The 16764-nt window shown below is 29.0% G+C and overlaps 1 protein-coding gene across 1 annotated transcript in view; it reads right to left on the bottom strand.

Annotated features, from left to right (window-relative positions):
• LOC107446629 (thyrotroph embryonic factor-like) overlaps positions 1–9389 on the bottom strand; it is an 18326-nt gene extending 8937 nt beyond the window's left edge. The window contains exon 1 of the mRNA XM_016061320.3: positions 8933–9389. Within this exon, the coding sequence (XP_015916806.3) occupies positions 8933–9389 (457 nt within the window). The remainder of the gene's footprint in view (positions 1–8932) is intronic.
• Between the last annotated feature and the right edge of the window lie 7375 nt (positions 9390–16764).

Below are 16764 nucleotides of genomic sequence, written 5' to 3'. Positions count from 1 at the left end.
TTTTAGTTTGATTTGATACACATATAATTTAATAGGGTAGTATTTTTTATTTTCAAACTTAGTGGATAACAATTGTAAAAAATGAGTGAAAACAATCCCACGGACAATGCGACGGATTTAAGGTTATGTCAAGGTACGTCTCTTGTGAATATCAATTGATTGTTAGGTTTTCTCTTTTCTGATTGTCATTTATATTTCACCAAATGCAGTCATGAAGGATATTAAATTATATTTATTGCAAAATCTTTATTGCCACTATCTACTGCAGGTTCACAAGTTCTGGCAGACGTTACTGGTGAAGAAATTGGTTATTGTGAGTGGCCTGTGATCCTTGCAGGAGATTTTAATGTGAATTTCTCGTTACCTGAAGCTGAAACATTATTAACTTTCCTTAAAGACAAATTTGAATTGGAAAAGATAAATGGTAGGAATGATCCAACAACCAAAGGGGGAACTACCATTGATGCAGTTTTTGCAAGAAATATTGAAAAAAATAGAACTCAAACATTTCGTATCTTACTTTAGTTATCATAATCCCATTGTAAATGTTATAGATTTGGATATTTCTCCACTCGAAAATGATAATTAAAAGACGTGATCAATTGTGAATTGTAAGCAATGTTAATAAAGTTTGTCTTAAAGAAACAATATGATTTTACTGAAAATCAATTTCTACCCCTTTCTATTTTTATTTCCACATTACGAAGTTTCACTTCTTCCGCGCGGAGGGACTCCACGCACTACTTTTTTTTCTTTCTCGGCTACTGTGATTTTTTTCTAGTTTTTCTAGTTTCTTAATACATATTTCGGTAATCTTTATGAAATTATTTAAGCAAAATGACTATGAAAAAAAAATAGCGAAATTATACTAAAGAATTTTAGTGATACGTTGAATAAATTAAAGACAGAAAATACGCGTTTGAAAACTGCATTATTATTTGCCATCTAATTTTAATTTGGCAACTGACAACTAAAAAAAAAACAATAGTTTGCCTTCAGCTCATACATCAAAGAACAAACTCCGAAATTAACTAGATGTTAACCCAAAATCAGCCGTCTGACACAAAAACTTTAAGCAATTATTAACAGAACAATGATAAATTTCTTTCCTTATATTTAGTTTTTTTTCTTCAAAATAATTAATATTCTTTCGTTTGTTAATATGCTCACTACTAATAAATTTTATCTATGGGGTTATCTAGTAGGAGTTCTTTCAAAAGAAGATTGATCACTTAGAGGTCCAAAAAAAAATAATAATAACTGATAATCGTTGTACTGAATAACCCAGAAAATTCTTTTCATGGGTTGCATTTCAGAAACAAGAGGGTCTATTTAATTCCTATGCGAATGGATTCTTAATGGTTCAATTAACAATTATTAATCGAAAACTTTGCATTATCAATTTGATAGTTAACACATGTTGGTACTTTACAATACTTTGCAACTTAAACTTTAATTCGAATACTTAAAATTGTAACTTTAATGTTCTGATTCATAGAAATTGCTGATGACCAAAAAATGTAAATGCAACTAAGTTCTATTTGAAAAAAGTCCAATTTAAGTATTTTAAAAATTTAAAAAGTTTCAAGAAATTTTTTAATAAGTTTTTTTACGTTTTAAAAGAATGCTCAGAATGATAAGGGGTTTTCCACATACTTTTCCACATTTATACTATTAAACAAAATTTATTAAAAATGACACCGGCATTGTTGGAGATCATCGTCCATAAACACAGCCTCATTATCTTTCCTTATTCAATCACGTTTTCGTGTATGAAAGTATATTATAAGGTATTATTATTTGTTATTAAATTCTGTCTTATGATACAAAATAATATTTGTATAAAACCCCTTATCATTTTGAGCTTTCTTTTAAAAAGTACGAAAACTACTTTGGAAACTGCATGAAACTTTTAAATTTTTAAGGTATTCAAATTGGACATTTTGCATTAGTTGCCAAAGACGATTCCCTACACCTACAAAATTAAAATTTTTTTTTCCCCTTTTTAATTTTCCGCGCATGCGCAGTATAGAAGAACAACTTTACATTCTCATATCTTGCGCAGTTATAAACGATTTTTTTTTCTTCAAATTTTAAAGCAAAATTTTTTTAATTAATTTCAAATTACTCTAAAATTTTTGTTTACTTTTATTGAATATTTTTAAAGTTCAAAAAAAAATTTTTTTTTAATAAAAATGTCCAGACTATTTAAGCTAGACTTAATTATTAAGCTAGTTACTAAATTACTAAGATAGACTTAATCAAATTATCGCATATTGTAACCAAAATAACTGTCATAAGTTAAAAATCTGTTGCTTCATTGTTTGGCACAGGCTTTGCTTTATTGTTTGACTCCCTCAAACATCTAAAAGCCTTAAAATTCATTGATATGTATGAGAAATCTCATGATCTAAACACTTCTGAGGTTATAAAATCTTTAGTAAAGTATTTCTGGAGAAATATGGAAAAATGTATTAGTATAGAAGTGTTTCCTTTATTTTGTCCACCCCTTCTATTTTATTCGTGAAAAAAGGTCATCAAATCCAGTCTTTTTAGAAGAAATTTGGGTCCGCTAACTTCACAAAATATCTTTTCATAAAAACGGACCCTTCACAAAATATTTTAACTAAAAATCGGGCCCTTCACAAATTTGTTAATCTTCATTATTGTTTTGTTAATAGAATAAACCCTTCCCAGGAAGGGGGAGCGGGAGAGAAAGACAGATGTAAACGAACTAAATTTTGTCTTCCGCAGATGTTTCTTATTATACATTTGGATNCTAATTTAGTAGCTGCAATTGCAGTTTATTTTTTAAAATTTAATTTTTTTAATTGTAATTTTACAGTGTTGTGCATAATCTTTTATGTCTTTACAATTTAAAAACTCCTTGAAAAAGTTTTTTTTGCAATAACGGACCCTATTTGCACATATTCACAAAAGCGGACCCTGGTTGAAAGAATGTGACTTAACGTTTATTTTATATTCACAAATTACGAGTAATTTTTTTCACAATTTTACAAAAACGGACCTTTCACAAAATGTCTGGTGCCCTGAAAACATCAAGGAAGTTCTAGTCTGACAATAGTGTTACCAAAATGCTCTTTGCTTCATTTCAGCACTAATTTTGGCAAAAAATTTAATTTATTAAAAAGTTGACAATTCAGGTCAACTTTTTAATAGGTCAAATAAACATATTTAAAACAAAGTGGCAGTCATATTATAGGATGAAATGCTAAACATTCGCCACCTCGCCAAACACGATAAAATCGTAAATTTGACGAATAAAATTGTGTTTTAGCGGAAGTATTGGCGAATGATTTCTAATACTGGAAAGAAAAAGATATATTTAAATCGATCCTCAAAATTACGTCAAAATGAATTTTTCCAAATAAATCAGTATTTTTCATTCGATTACTGCATTTTTCGGTAAATGCGCTACATACCCAATTAGAATTGGGACCAAATAATATAAGCCTGAAACAAACTACTGTAAAATAGTTTTCTTTTTTTTGGGGGGGGGGGGAATTGTTAAGATTTGCATTTGACGAAGACTTCCGAAAATTGCCAAATACTTTTGATATTTGGTTAATTTACTGGCTAATAATTTGAAATCCTTAGCGTGGGCCCTGATAATGGCAGTCATTTGGAACCATGGTGGCTCAGGTGATAGAGCTTTCGCTTTCCAATGAGGTGAACCGGGTTTGAATCCCAGCCCTGGCTGGTAGGTACGAATTCCGCACCCGGCTCTCACCGACCACAGTGTTGACTTAAAATATCCTCAGGGTAGAAGGATCATGGTTTAGAGTCCCCTTGCCGTCAATCTAACCCTGGTTGTTCTTCGTGGTTTTCCTCTGCATGTAACGGTAATAAGGGTTAGCTCCATCAAAAAGTCCTCCACGAAGTTGAATTTCTCCCGATCCAGGAAGACTAGGGATCCAGGAGTTCCCTAGTCTTCTGGATTGGGTTCAAAATTCAAGGCTACGGAGTTGAACATTAGTAGTCGCAAACCCTAAATTGTTCAACGATGGTTAGAAAGTAAAAAATAAAATGGTAGTCAATTTATGTGAAATTTACCGATCGACAACTTTTGCGTCGACATTCTTTTAATACAGAGCGTTGTTTTTGATATATCTTCAAAAAATCGCAAAAACATCCTATTTTTGGTCATGTTTATTTTGATCTTGGATCCAAATTCAACGCCTCAGAGGGGGAAAACTTAGTTTTTTCATAACAAAACATCCTTTACCGGAAAAAAAATGATATGAATGTATGAATGAAGTATGAAAATGGTATTGTATGAGTTATAAAGCTATTTTTGCTTAGATTAAACACCAAACATACAATTTCAGCCCTTACTAAATGCTTTGACACAGGAAACAACCTAGACTAAAATTCTTCTTCTTGAAGATTTGGCAAAATGATTGGTCAACATTTTGAGTAATTCAGGTTACATTAATTGTTTCGTTATTTCCTGCTCTAATTGTCATAAGAGCTTTTCCAGATTTCAAGTAAAAAATAGATTTGAAAACACAGTCTTTGCATATTATATGGAATTATTGACTTTTATAGCTTCGAAAAGAAGGAAACTTTATTTTTGATGTATTATTATCATTTTTTAAATATTACAGAAGATATAAGAAAAATTAATTTCAAAAGAAGACAGCAACTTTCAAATCATTTTAATTAACATTAGGGAGTGAATGAACTAAAGTAAGTGATATTAAGCCATACTATTCAAAAATAAAATATTCTAAATTAAGAAGAAAGGCATTTTAAAACGAAAATATTTATTTAAAAATAATGATAAAAAATAAGACAATTATTTACTTTAGTTTTTAGACAAATATGACAACTGACGTTTTTGCGCATGAGAATCAAATTATTCAAAAATATGCCAAACTCTTAAACACAAGGCACTAAATGTGTGCGTTTAGATTATGTAACTATAAACTTTTTTTTAAATAAATATAAGCAATACTAGAGAAGCAAAAAATTATAAAACTTTGTTTAAAAATTCTTATATAGTTAATTAAATTCAGTAACAAGTAGGTCTCATCAAATATAATCGATTTTATTTGTAGTCTTTCCTTTCTGTGCCCTTGATTCGCCCCTTCCGAAGATTTCTTCAAAATTTGAGGGGAGATCAATTAGTACTTTACGATATTGGTAAATATTTACATGTTCTGGCTGGGCATATAAAGGTTAAAAATGCATATCACGGGCAAGCCGTTAAATTTAATTTTCGAGCTATGCTGAAAACAATATTTCCCAAACAATTTTAAATTTACTCTTTCATACATAAGGAGTGCACTACTTATAAACTTGAAAACATTAAAAATATACAAGCAAAGGGGAAAAAATGTCAAATAAACAAAACCCTAATCAATAAAAACAATAAGAAAAAGTCGAAATTGAAATTACGAGCAACACCAAGACATTTTTCACTTCATTTTTTATTTTAATTCAAACATTTGGCTAAATTAGTGACTGTTTAGATTAAATTATGAATATTTATAGTTATTTATGCCCTTTTATTCCTCCCTTAAGTATAAATGATTGTATGGTAATGAGTTTTTCTCATAGAAGCTTTAATTTGAGAGTTTAATATAAATAAATTATTTTTTTATGGCGATATTTGTTATATTGAAAGGACAGGATTTTATTTATTCCCTACCATCTGCAGGCTTATTCCTTCAGCAATTATTATTGTTATTAACGCCCAGTTTTGTTTTGAACATCTACTAACTAATGCCAACAAACATTTACTAACTAATGCCTTATCCAGATGAAATAAGTAAGTATAGCTGTAAAAATGACTAGTTATAAAAAGTAACTATAAATTTGTGCAATAAAATTTTTTTCTGATAGTAGACCTTAATGCAATTTAAATAAATATTTTTTTTCTGTAAACTTAAAATAAAAATATTTCACTTTAATTCCTTCTGTTGAAAAAAATGGAAGAAAAGAGTAAACGATTAAAGGAGCAAACGACTTTTCTTTACGAGCGTTGAAATTCAAATTTTAAATAAAACAAACGTTCTTGTTTTGAAAAATCAAACTCATGGACGAGTACATTTCAGAAAATGGGTGCATTACCGAAGTTTTAATTAGTAATCAACAACCTCTTTTACCCTTTTAAAAAATGGACAGATATTCACTTCACCTGCTTGTCAAACAGCTGCTTTTACCAACATCCACGATTTAGTACATGGAACAAAAATACCCAAATAGCTTCTTAAAGCAGACGATTATTAAATCAATAATTCAAAATCTCTTCCTCTTTTAGTAACTTTTTATCTTTTAAGAACGCAAAACTAAGCCAAACTAAGTAAAAAAGGAAAAATAATAAGCGGTAAAATATATGAATAAAAAAAAAATACAATAGTGGATGTAATAATCTTAATTACTTAATTTTCGTTCAGTTACAAAAAAAAACTTTTTTTTGTGCGCAATCAACTGCCGAAAAATTTGCATTTTGGCAAATTATTGAGTGGGCACGTGCCCCTTTGTTCCCTCTTGTTAACGTTTCCTCCTGAAATAACTGTTTGACGGACGGAGAGAATTTTTACGCGGGATTCGTGACGGTAGTCAGGGAATTTTGCTGCCTTAATCGAGACAAATTTTTGTTTATTTCTTTTACGCGCAATACAATTTATAATCTATTTTATCTTCTCACATTATTGATCCATAAATGTAGATAAACCCCTGGTTTTAGATTAAGCGATGTGCATCAAAAACTAAATTTGTAGCTCTATCTGTACATATTTTCGTGACGCAGATATTTTTTGAAATTCTCAAAAACTTATGGTTTACTCAAAAACTTATGGTAGCACATTCATCACCTTCTTACCTGTATAATTATTTACGTATGTACTTTTGAAAATGTGAAATTTAAACTTTATAAACCACCGGCACACCGTTAAATTAATTCAAATTTTTAAAACTTCCAAATTTTTTTATTTGTACAAAATTTTTCTAGACAAAATATTGATGCGAGGCAAAATATAGATGCTCAACGCTAATTGTTTAATTTGTAGTGGCACGAGAAATCACACGAAAGGGATTTTGGTGATTTTGAATACTTCGGAATTATATTAAATGTTTTTAATTATTTAAAGTTCAGTTGTATTTATTTATAGACTTATCTAAACAAACGATTTTTATCTATTATAAATCATTTTTTTTTTGTCCTTTGCTTTTCTTTTTTTGCAAAAATAAAACTTTCTGGAAGCAGTCACATATTTAAAATCGTTTAAATATGTTTTTAATTAACTTTTTCATAAAAACAAATTGCTGCTTAAAACAATTTACAGAAGTTTCAATTTTAGATTGCACATAATCAGAAATTCCGTTCATTCGAACTATCAAAATAAAAAATAACTCATAAAAATTTAGGCCATGCACAAAAAAATAAATCTTATTAAATTTCTTACATAATAATGCATAGATGAATTTCATGAATTTTACTCTTTTTACTAAAATTTAATCAACACAATGGGAAAAAAATATTATGACCATGAATGGAAAGGTGTATGTTCTTGGTATATTTATAGTATGGTATATTTCTTGGTCTAGATATATTTCATGGGAAAAACCCTGCAACATTGCTGGAGAGTTAAAAAAAAAAAACTCCTTTACTCGTAATTCTTACTGATAAGCTTCATATCGCTTTTATAATGAAATTATTGATGAGAGCTCTATTGCTTAGCACAACTCTGTCTTAAATGTAAACAATCATATATGTTGAAAATTATATTTTAAAACTACACTCTATTTGATGTTTATAAAAGTTTTTATATAATTTCTTGTTGTTTCTTTACATTATAAAGTTAAGCTTCCTTAATTAGCTTTACAAATACTTCTTAACATGTCAAACTATTTAGCTTTTCAATTGCTCGTATACTTCCGAGCTAGCACGCTTTCAGATTTTTTAATCCTTTACTGCATATTATTGTATAATATCTAATTCATAAAATTTATACATGATTTTTCTTATATTATTTTATTTTCCTCTATATTTTTCGGATTATTCTCAAAATTTTTTTTAAATAATTTAGTTTGTCAAACCATTAGTAAATTATTCAAGGGCTATAAGTTTTTGTGTTTGAGAACTGTACTCATGAAAAAAATTTTTAAACAAAAATATAAATGTTAATAAAATAATTTTTATTTTAATAATTTTTGATATCTCAAGAAAGGATTATATCCCTTATGATAGAACAGCTTTAAAGGAATGAAAAGAAATATCTAAAATTTCATTTTTTGGATGATATTTACAATTAATAATTACAATTGTAAATATCAGTCAATTTCTCTGTCGTATGAAAAATTATACTTATTTTTATATTTATTATAATTATAACTTTTTTTTTCAATAATTTCTTGACTACTTTTTTTCTAGTAATTGAATAAATACAAAAATGGCTACAGTTCCTTATTCTCAACACTTATTAAATATCTCACCTTTACTGAAGATGCTTATTTAAATAATAAGATATTTATTTTCGTTTCATACGTAAAAGATACTTTATACTTATTGATATATACTTTGAAACCTTAACGCTTAAATATAAATTAATGCTGTTACTTTTATTCAGATTGCTATATTCTTTAATAAATATAAAAATTTATCAAAATTTTCAGTAATTGCCCAAATTTACGACTACGGCGTTCTGTTATTTATGTATGGAAATTGATGTTTAAAAACGAATCGATTATTATTATTATTATTATTGTAGCAACACAAAAAACTGCTAAAAATGTTTGATATTTAAAGCGTTCAGGGTAAATAAATTCTTTCTTTGCGAGTGTAGATTGAAATATAGTTCAAATACCAAAATGATTATTAAAAGTTCTTGACAATTAAACAATGAGGTGTTTCCAACATTAGCTTTCATGAAGAAAAAAATAATTTGATATAATTTTAACTTACCATCCATGGATGTCAGTGCCAAAAGTGGATCAACAAAAGCTCCTGTTCTTGGTCTATGTCCATTGATATTTGTTGTGCAATTCAGCGTAGGACTGACACTTAAAGATGGTGATCTAAATGCTGTTCCTAATTGTTCTATTCGCTCCGTAGATTCATTGGAAGCTTGTGGAGAATTTTCAACACTAGGACTTGCTACCGGCGTGGATGGTACCATTGGTTTTATTGAGTCCTGTTTCACATTTTGCGTTGCTGATGGCCATAATTGTGGGAGCCATGGAACTGGCCAGAAAGGTGGAATATCTCTGCCCATTGAACCCATCAGGAAAGGTGATAGTGTGGTTGGCCCAGGCCAAAATCCAGCTTCAAACAGTGGCAAATAGCGAGATGGTCCATCTGAGGCCATTAGATGATTGCAAAAATTCGGATTGTTTTCTTGTTTGTCTGCAGAGGTATCCATGGTCAACATGTGTACTTATTACTCTATACTTTAGGTTTAATATTTTAGACTTCCTCACTCGAAATATTATTTTGTTTATTGAATACAATATAAAGTCAAATATTGGGTGGTCATATATTTAAAGTTTTTGTTCATTACAGGCTTGTTCTTTTGACAAACGAGTACTGTGCCATTAAATCTTAACGGCAAAATAGTTGTATGAAATATGAGAACATTTCATCTATTTTATAGAATCATTGCAATACTAAAAATTAATTTTTAAATGGATATTCAAAATTATAAAAACAGCTTAAAATTTTGAAGCTAAATTTTCTTTTCTAATGCGTTGTTCTGTTTTTCAATACGATGTACTGTTCCGTTTTTCTAATGTGATGTTCTATTCCGTTTAAAATGAATGGTTTTTAATAATAATAATAAATAGAAAAAAGCACTATTCTCTGTTGCTGAAACAGTCGTGTTCAATATCAAGGCAGTTTAATAAAGGCTAATATAGTTTAAACTTGCAAGGGACATTTTCCGAAATATAAATAAAGCTTAAAAAATTTTTAGAGCTCAACTACATCAAACTGTTTTCCTGTAATACGCCAATCATTCAGCAAAATATTTATTAAATCAAGACTAGTGTTGTCATATCAGAATGACATAAAAATCATAGTATTCGATATCGCGCTGTGTGTGTTAAGACCCAATAAAGATACAAAAAAGTTCTGATTTGCTCCATGCTGACGATTGCCGTGACATTACACAGGTTCCAACAAGTAATGATTCTATGAACCCCTGGCCTCATGTTTAATGAGTTGTCACCATTTGTTTGGTCACATGGATCAAACACCGAAATCTATGCCGAGTTACTCGGGGCTACGCAGATTGGTCGAAAGGAGGGGTAAAATTGGTTTGGTGGGGGGACTTGCCCCTTCATTTATTATTTACTCTTTCTCTTATTATTGCGCCATTTTACGATGCGTGACCGGTGTCAGTCGAAAGAGTGGACAGAAGTTCCACTATCACCGGACAGTAGAAGGGAATTTTTTTTGTTGGTTTCACCTGTGTTTTAGGGAATTTCTCCATATAACGCCTTTTATTTAATGAAAGATAGTTTTATTTTCTTCGTACATAAATCTATCTTATTAGATATTTTTAAAATAATTATTCGATTTATTAGAAGTACAAAAGGAAAGAAGATTTTAATAACTTTCGATAATGAATGCAGACTATTGATATTTACAATGATTATTAACATTATTTATTAAATAGGAAAATAGAATATAAATAAATAAAAAAAAATAGAAGGAAAAAAAGTAGGTTTGCTGTTTGAAAATTAAAAGAAGTGTAATTTTTTGGCCTCTATCCCCTTAAACTTATCAATATTATTTTGAATTCCTTTTTTAATAATTACTATTTCTAGCGATAGTGTACTTCAAATTTAATGCGACAATTAATTGAACTATAATGTAATTCTTGCAGCAAAAAGTAAATCAATCAATAAATAAAATTTTATACATGGATTAACCTTGTCAAAAATTTCATTAAGCACAGTGTACGTGATTTCTCAAAACAGCGTAGTTAAAATATATCTAAAATTGTTTGAAATTCCGAGAACAATTGTATTTAATAGAATATTCACTGATAACAAATTAAGTAATTGATAAATAATTAAATGAACTTAATATTGGTTTTTCTTGTACGCAGGAAACTATTTCTCACCTAGACTTGAAAATTAGAAGGAAAAATAACAATTTGTATATTATCAATGGCACAAGAAATAAATGCTTCATTAAGATTATACAGGGTCAGACTTTATACTGACTATTGTTTACAAATATTTTTTTGAATTCTTGCAAGAAAGGAAATAAAAAAGGTATACACGTATTAAGCATCGCAAATACATGGTGTTCCATAAAGACCACCCTTAATATGTATTCAGAATCGTTATCAAAGACAAGAAAACAAAAAAAAGTATACACCTAGAGAGGAGGGTCTCAAATTAGTATTCAACCGAGAAAAACGCAAAAAACATTATAAAAGTCTGACAAATCACAGTACAGGAAAGTGTAGGTAATAATCAATATGAAAAGTTCGATTGTAGGATTCAACTTCCAGTTAAACATGTTTTGATGTTACTTATACCAGCTTCCTCTATTATTATTTTTTAGATTTCGATAGTTTAAAATTTTTTTCCAGTTTAAAATTTATTTATGATCCCCCATTAGTACATATTTTTTCTTTTCATTTTGGTAAAAGTTCTAAAAATACACATTAAGGGTGGTCTTTACCGAACACCCTGTATTCTGAAAAAACCTTTATTTAAGCGATGATGCAAAAACGGAATTGAGATTCGACGTATTACTACTGAAGAAGAAATAACTAAAAACATCAAAACATGTCTAATTACCTGAGGTAATGGAGAACACTTTAGAAACAATTCCTGTTTCACCAGATAATCAAACTGGTTTTGACACTTTTCATCTCCTAGTTATTCAGCAGATTTCGATAGAGATTTTGCTTGTTTCTCGCTTAAGTATTATTTTAGGTTCTTGAATGTGTATGCTTGCTGTTTTTTTCTTCTTTTTTTTTTTAAATTTATTTTTAACTACGAATCTAAATATATATATTAAGGGTAGTAATTACGATACGCTCTCCATACTCATAATTCATACGAAATTTTTAATGATAAAAAAATACTAAATTACTTGCCAATAATTTGAGGCTGTTAAATTTGACCTTAATATTTTAAACAGCATGTTTATTATTTTTGTGCCAATTTAATGATTCAAAGGGAAGACCTTAAAAATGCGAACTAATAAGTGTTAGTGACATTTTTGCATCAGATACAAAATCTTTCTTAATCTGATTTAACATACCTTTTTTCCCGACGGATTTGGATTTTGGAACCTGGGCATTGGCGGAATCTTGAAAACATGGTCCCAATTAGACAGGAGAGTGGTTAAAAAATGCGCTACTTTCGATTAATTATACTTTTTGTGTATATCTCGGGTAGTTTTTCAGTGAATCAAAAAATTTTTTGCACACATTAATAAAATCCGTTTATCTAGAGGTAATTTAGTGCCAAAGAAAATTATGTTTTTAGTAGAAATTAAGTATATTTTTATTAGAAAATAGTACCCCATTTCATACTTCTAAATCATAAAATACAAACTTTGAACAAGTCGGTCGATTTGTGCTTGTGAAGAAAAAAAAAATAAAAACTACAGCATTTTTTGATACTATACATAGTTTAATAATTTCACTAACTACTCATTTTTCTAAAAAAAGATGCTTTCGAAAATTATTCGTTGACTGTTTACTGCCAAATACAGTTGGAATCTTACTTCCTGTTATCTGCCAAATTCAAAGATTTAACAAAATATATCAAATCATCATCAAATGTATCAACCATATATCAAAGTATATCAATCATATATCAAAAAGCTAAATTCAACTCTTTTTCAAATAAATAAATAAATAAACAAATAAATGAATAAATAAACAAAACACTTAAAACTTGCTTTTATTTAATTCTTGAACTTTTTCGCTTCGAACTTTTTTTTTATTTAACTTTTTCGAGTTTTTTAATTTATGAACTTTTCTTAAAAGACGAAACTAAAAAAAGAAGAAAAAAACTATATATTTTCTTACATACATCTTCGCCTTACTGCTCTGTACAGTGCTAAATAAACTAATTTGATAGAAATGGCGAACGAAAATAAAATATTCATATTCGTGAAATTGAGTTTTAAGGTAGCATTCATTTTTTCCGTTCAAAAATTAATAAATAAAATAAAGATAAAATCAGGAAAATCTTAATTATTAGAATATAACAATAGGTTTAGTCTTAATTAATTAATTGGTTAGATTTTTCGTTTAGTAGTTAAACATATTTCGCACATTTATTTTTTCAAAAAGATTTTGAATAGCTAAAATGGAATTTTCTAATTAAACTTCGCAATGTTATGGTTTCTTCTCAGTAATTAACTTGTACTTTTCTATTTCTTCTAAAAAAATGTCGAATACGTAGTATAATAACTTCTATACAACTAATATTTCTAATTCCTGTAATTTTAGAGATCAGCTTCAACTTCAATAAAATTTATTATTCAATCTGTTTGAAAACGATATTTCTTATTCCCATATCTTCGGAAAAAAAATGGTAACCAAATTAATTTTTTATGAAAAATACATACAGCCCCCGAATATAATAAATAGTATTTTTCCCTCGAGCATCTTATTTAAAAATCAAATTCCCTACGTAAGGGAGAAGAAGGGGGGGGGGTAGTACCACCACTTTAAAATACGCCTGAAATGAAAATAGTGGTCACTTATTATTGGCACATACTACAGAATCTAAACCAATCGTACGCTCTCCGCTGATTTTCTCCACCAATAGGAATCGTTAAATACTAAAAGAGGCAAAGGAGGGAATTCTAGTAACATCGATTTGCGAGTATACCTTTTACCTGGACATGTGGAATTTTTCCCACAAATCGTAACACGCAAAGTAAGGAGGTGGTCACTTTTCGACGCAACGTCGTCGGATTGGGTAATTTTGTAGTTTAGAAAATGGTCCTTGGACACAACTTAGTAACTCTTGGTGATCTAATAGGTTTTCGTGTTACATTGAACGCGACTGGGCGAACGTGATGCCACGCTTTTTAAGTTAACTTTCGTAAAGTACAACTTTAGGTGAAATAAAAATGTTTCGTGTAAAATTTGTATAAATAAGCTAGAAGGGAATAAAAAAATATATGACATGGCCTAGACATAATTACGATAGGAAGTATGTAAAGGAAAGCAATATAACAACAAAATAGTAATGTTAATAAACTAGTAGTATAGATTTGAATTTTTTTTTCTCCATTAATATATGTCCGATAATTTTTTAATTGCATATACTTTTAACAATTCAAGTTCTATAAATTTGTAAAAATAACTTAGAAAGATCGTTACAATGTTTTACCACAATACGGTGCAAATTTTAAATAAGATGTTAAATTGAACCATGTTTCCATTTCAAATTGAACCAAAATATAAGTAGTATAGTCAAGTTTAAGAGTGATGATAGTACTGTTCAACTTAGCACTATATTAAGATTTACAGCAAATATGAGTAATATTATCGTTAAACGCGTTTCGAAATTTTTAACAGCGTAAAATAAAAATCATATAATATATCTATATACTGGGCGGAGTTTAACTTTAATTAATGACCCTATTGGCTGCATCACTCTATTAAAGAATCTTTTTAAACGTGTTCCGAAAGTGCAGCCCTTAGTATGTATATTTGGAAACCCTATCGAAATTAAACATTATACACATGGGGGACTTAAAATAATATTTAACCAATGAAAAAACAAAAACAGTAGCTAAATCTAACCCAAGTACGATAGAGGACGGCTGTAGTAATAAGCATCAATGTAGGTTTAATTGGTGGTTGGATCTTGAAAATGTTTCGAATAGTCGTTTTTCAACTATTCCCACGATCATATCCGTCTTCTTTATTAGCATATCCACCTCTCCGTAGAATAATTTGTAAAGTTTCTAAAGTGTTTCTGTTTTACCTGGAATAAATACCAATTAGCGACCATCAGTGTGTATACTTTATCACTTTCATTCTGCATGCTATATTGCTATTTGATAGATTCTAAAAATTCGTATAAAGGGTGATCTTTAAAGAACACCTTATATGAAATGTGCCCAAATCTCTATACTATAAAAAAAATCTTAATTCCTAATGATCCACTATTTGTTACCGGGAACAGAGTTTCTACTGATATGCAATAAATTTTCCTGACTTTCCAGATAAATTTTTAAAAAATTTTAGTCTGATATCGCAGTACATACTAGCAACGCCACTGATAAAACGTATAATATAGTGAATCACATAAAATTTATATTTATCGTTGATACATTACATTATATATTCCTTTAAATATAAAATAAAACCCCACACACTGTTGGAAATTTCTTTCCAAAATTACGGCAAAATAAACGGCAGCAGTCTGTTCATCCAATTAACCGTTAAGTTTACGGTTGAGAAAAATTTCTTTACTTAACGGTTTTGTTACCGTATACACCTAGTACAGTTAATTAACCAGGCCTATAGAATTTAATTGCTTTATAACCATATAGTTTAAAATGGTTAAATAACAGTAAATATAAAAATCTACGGTTTAGAAACTATTTACAATTACTCTAGCTAAAAAGATAACTAGCATTTATTACGTTAAAATAGAATAATTGTCTTGTCTGGAATGTAACTGTAAATGCATGTAATCTTTATGATTTATAATCTAATTGGAGCTAAAACAGGTACATTTTTTTAAAACTTTATTAAGCTAATTTTAAATTTATCAGAATGAAACATTGAATTATGATCAAAAGATGCAACTTATTAAAGCTGTTTGGTAAATGGTAACTTTATGATATTAGAGGCCAGGATTTCAGAAAGCAGATTAGGTGCTAAAATAGTTTCTACTTTTGAAAGAAATATGAAAATAGTTCGTGGCCATAAAATTACACTGGCGGAGTAACTTAATGAATTTAACGGTAACCTTAAAGGATTGTCTACCTGTATAGGAACTATACAACATGGTCCTTATTGTTCGTCTGGCATTAGGCCAGCAAGAATGAAATTTTCAACTGGTTAAATACCTAACTTTAAAATATACCATTTAATGTATACGAAAACAGAATATAAATAATAATTAGGACAATTAATACAGTCGTCCCCACTTAATCGCCCCTCGGATAATCGAATAACCCGCTTATACGAATAAAATTTAATGGAACCAAATCATTTTATATTAAACTAATCTTAAACTTTCCCGTTTAAACGGTTATTTATTACTTTTTGCCCCCGCTTAATTGTGTAAAGAAGTGGTACTGAAATGAAAAAAAAAAAATTATTTTTGAGAAATGTTTCACCAGCTGAAAAGGAATTCCCCTTTTTAAACGAAGGGGGTTTCCCCCCTCTTTGACTTACTTCACTTACTCATAATTTAATATGTAAAAAAGGGACAGTGATTTGTTTTTAGGTCAAGACTTGTGGTCCCCTCTAGATGCTCTATTAGCTTTGACAAGAAAAAGTTTAAAAAATCTAATACACTAGTGTAAAGAGTGTCTTTCTCTTATGTAGATTGCTTAATCCAGTGAATAATTTTGAGTTGGTTGCAAGTTGAGCTCGAAAAGGAATGATTTAAATTAATCGAAAAAAAACAAACAATGAATCTTAGAAACAATAAATTTCAAAAAAATCTCCAACTAAAATAGCGCATTAATTAGGAATTTCTCAAGTTTCGAAGATTAAAAAAAAATTCTGAATGTGTTTGAAAGGAACACGCACAAGTCATGAAAATTTTAGTACAAACTAAAAGGAAATA

This window comes from Parasteatoda tepidariorum, chromosome 1 (genome assembly GCF_043381705.1).
Source record: "Parasteatoda tepidariorum isolate YZ-2023 chromosome 1, CAS_Ptep_4.0, whole genome shotgun sequence".
Lineage (NCBI taxonomy): Eukaryota > Metazoa > Arthropoda > Arachnida > Araneae > Theridiidae > Parasteatoda > Parasteatoda tepidariorum.
The sequence above is the reverse complement of the archived record's forward strand: the minus strand, read 5'-3'. Positions and strand labels throughout refer to the sequence as shown.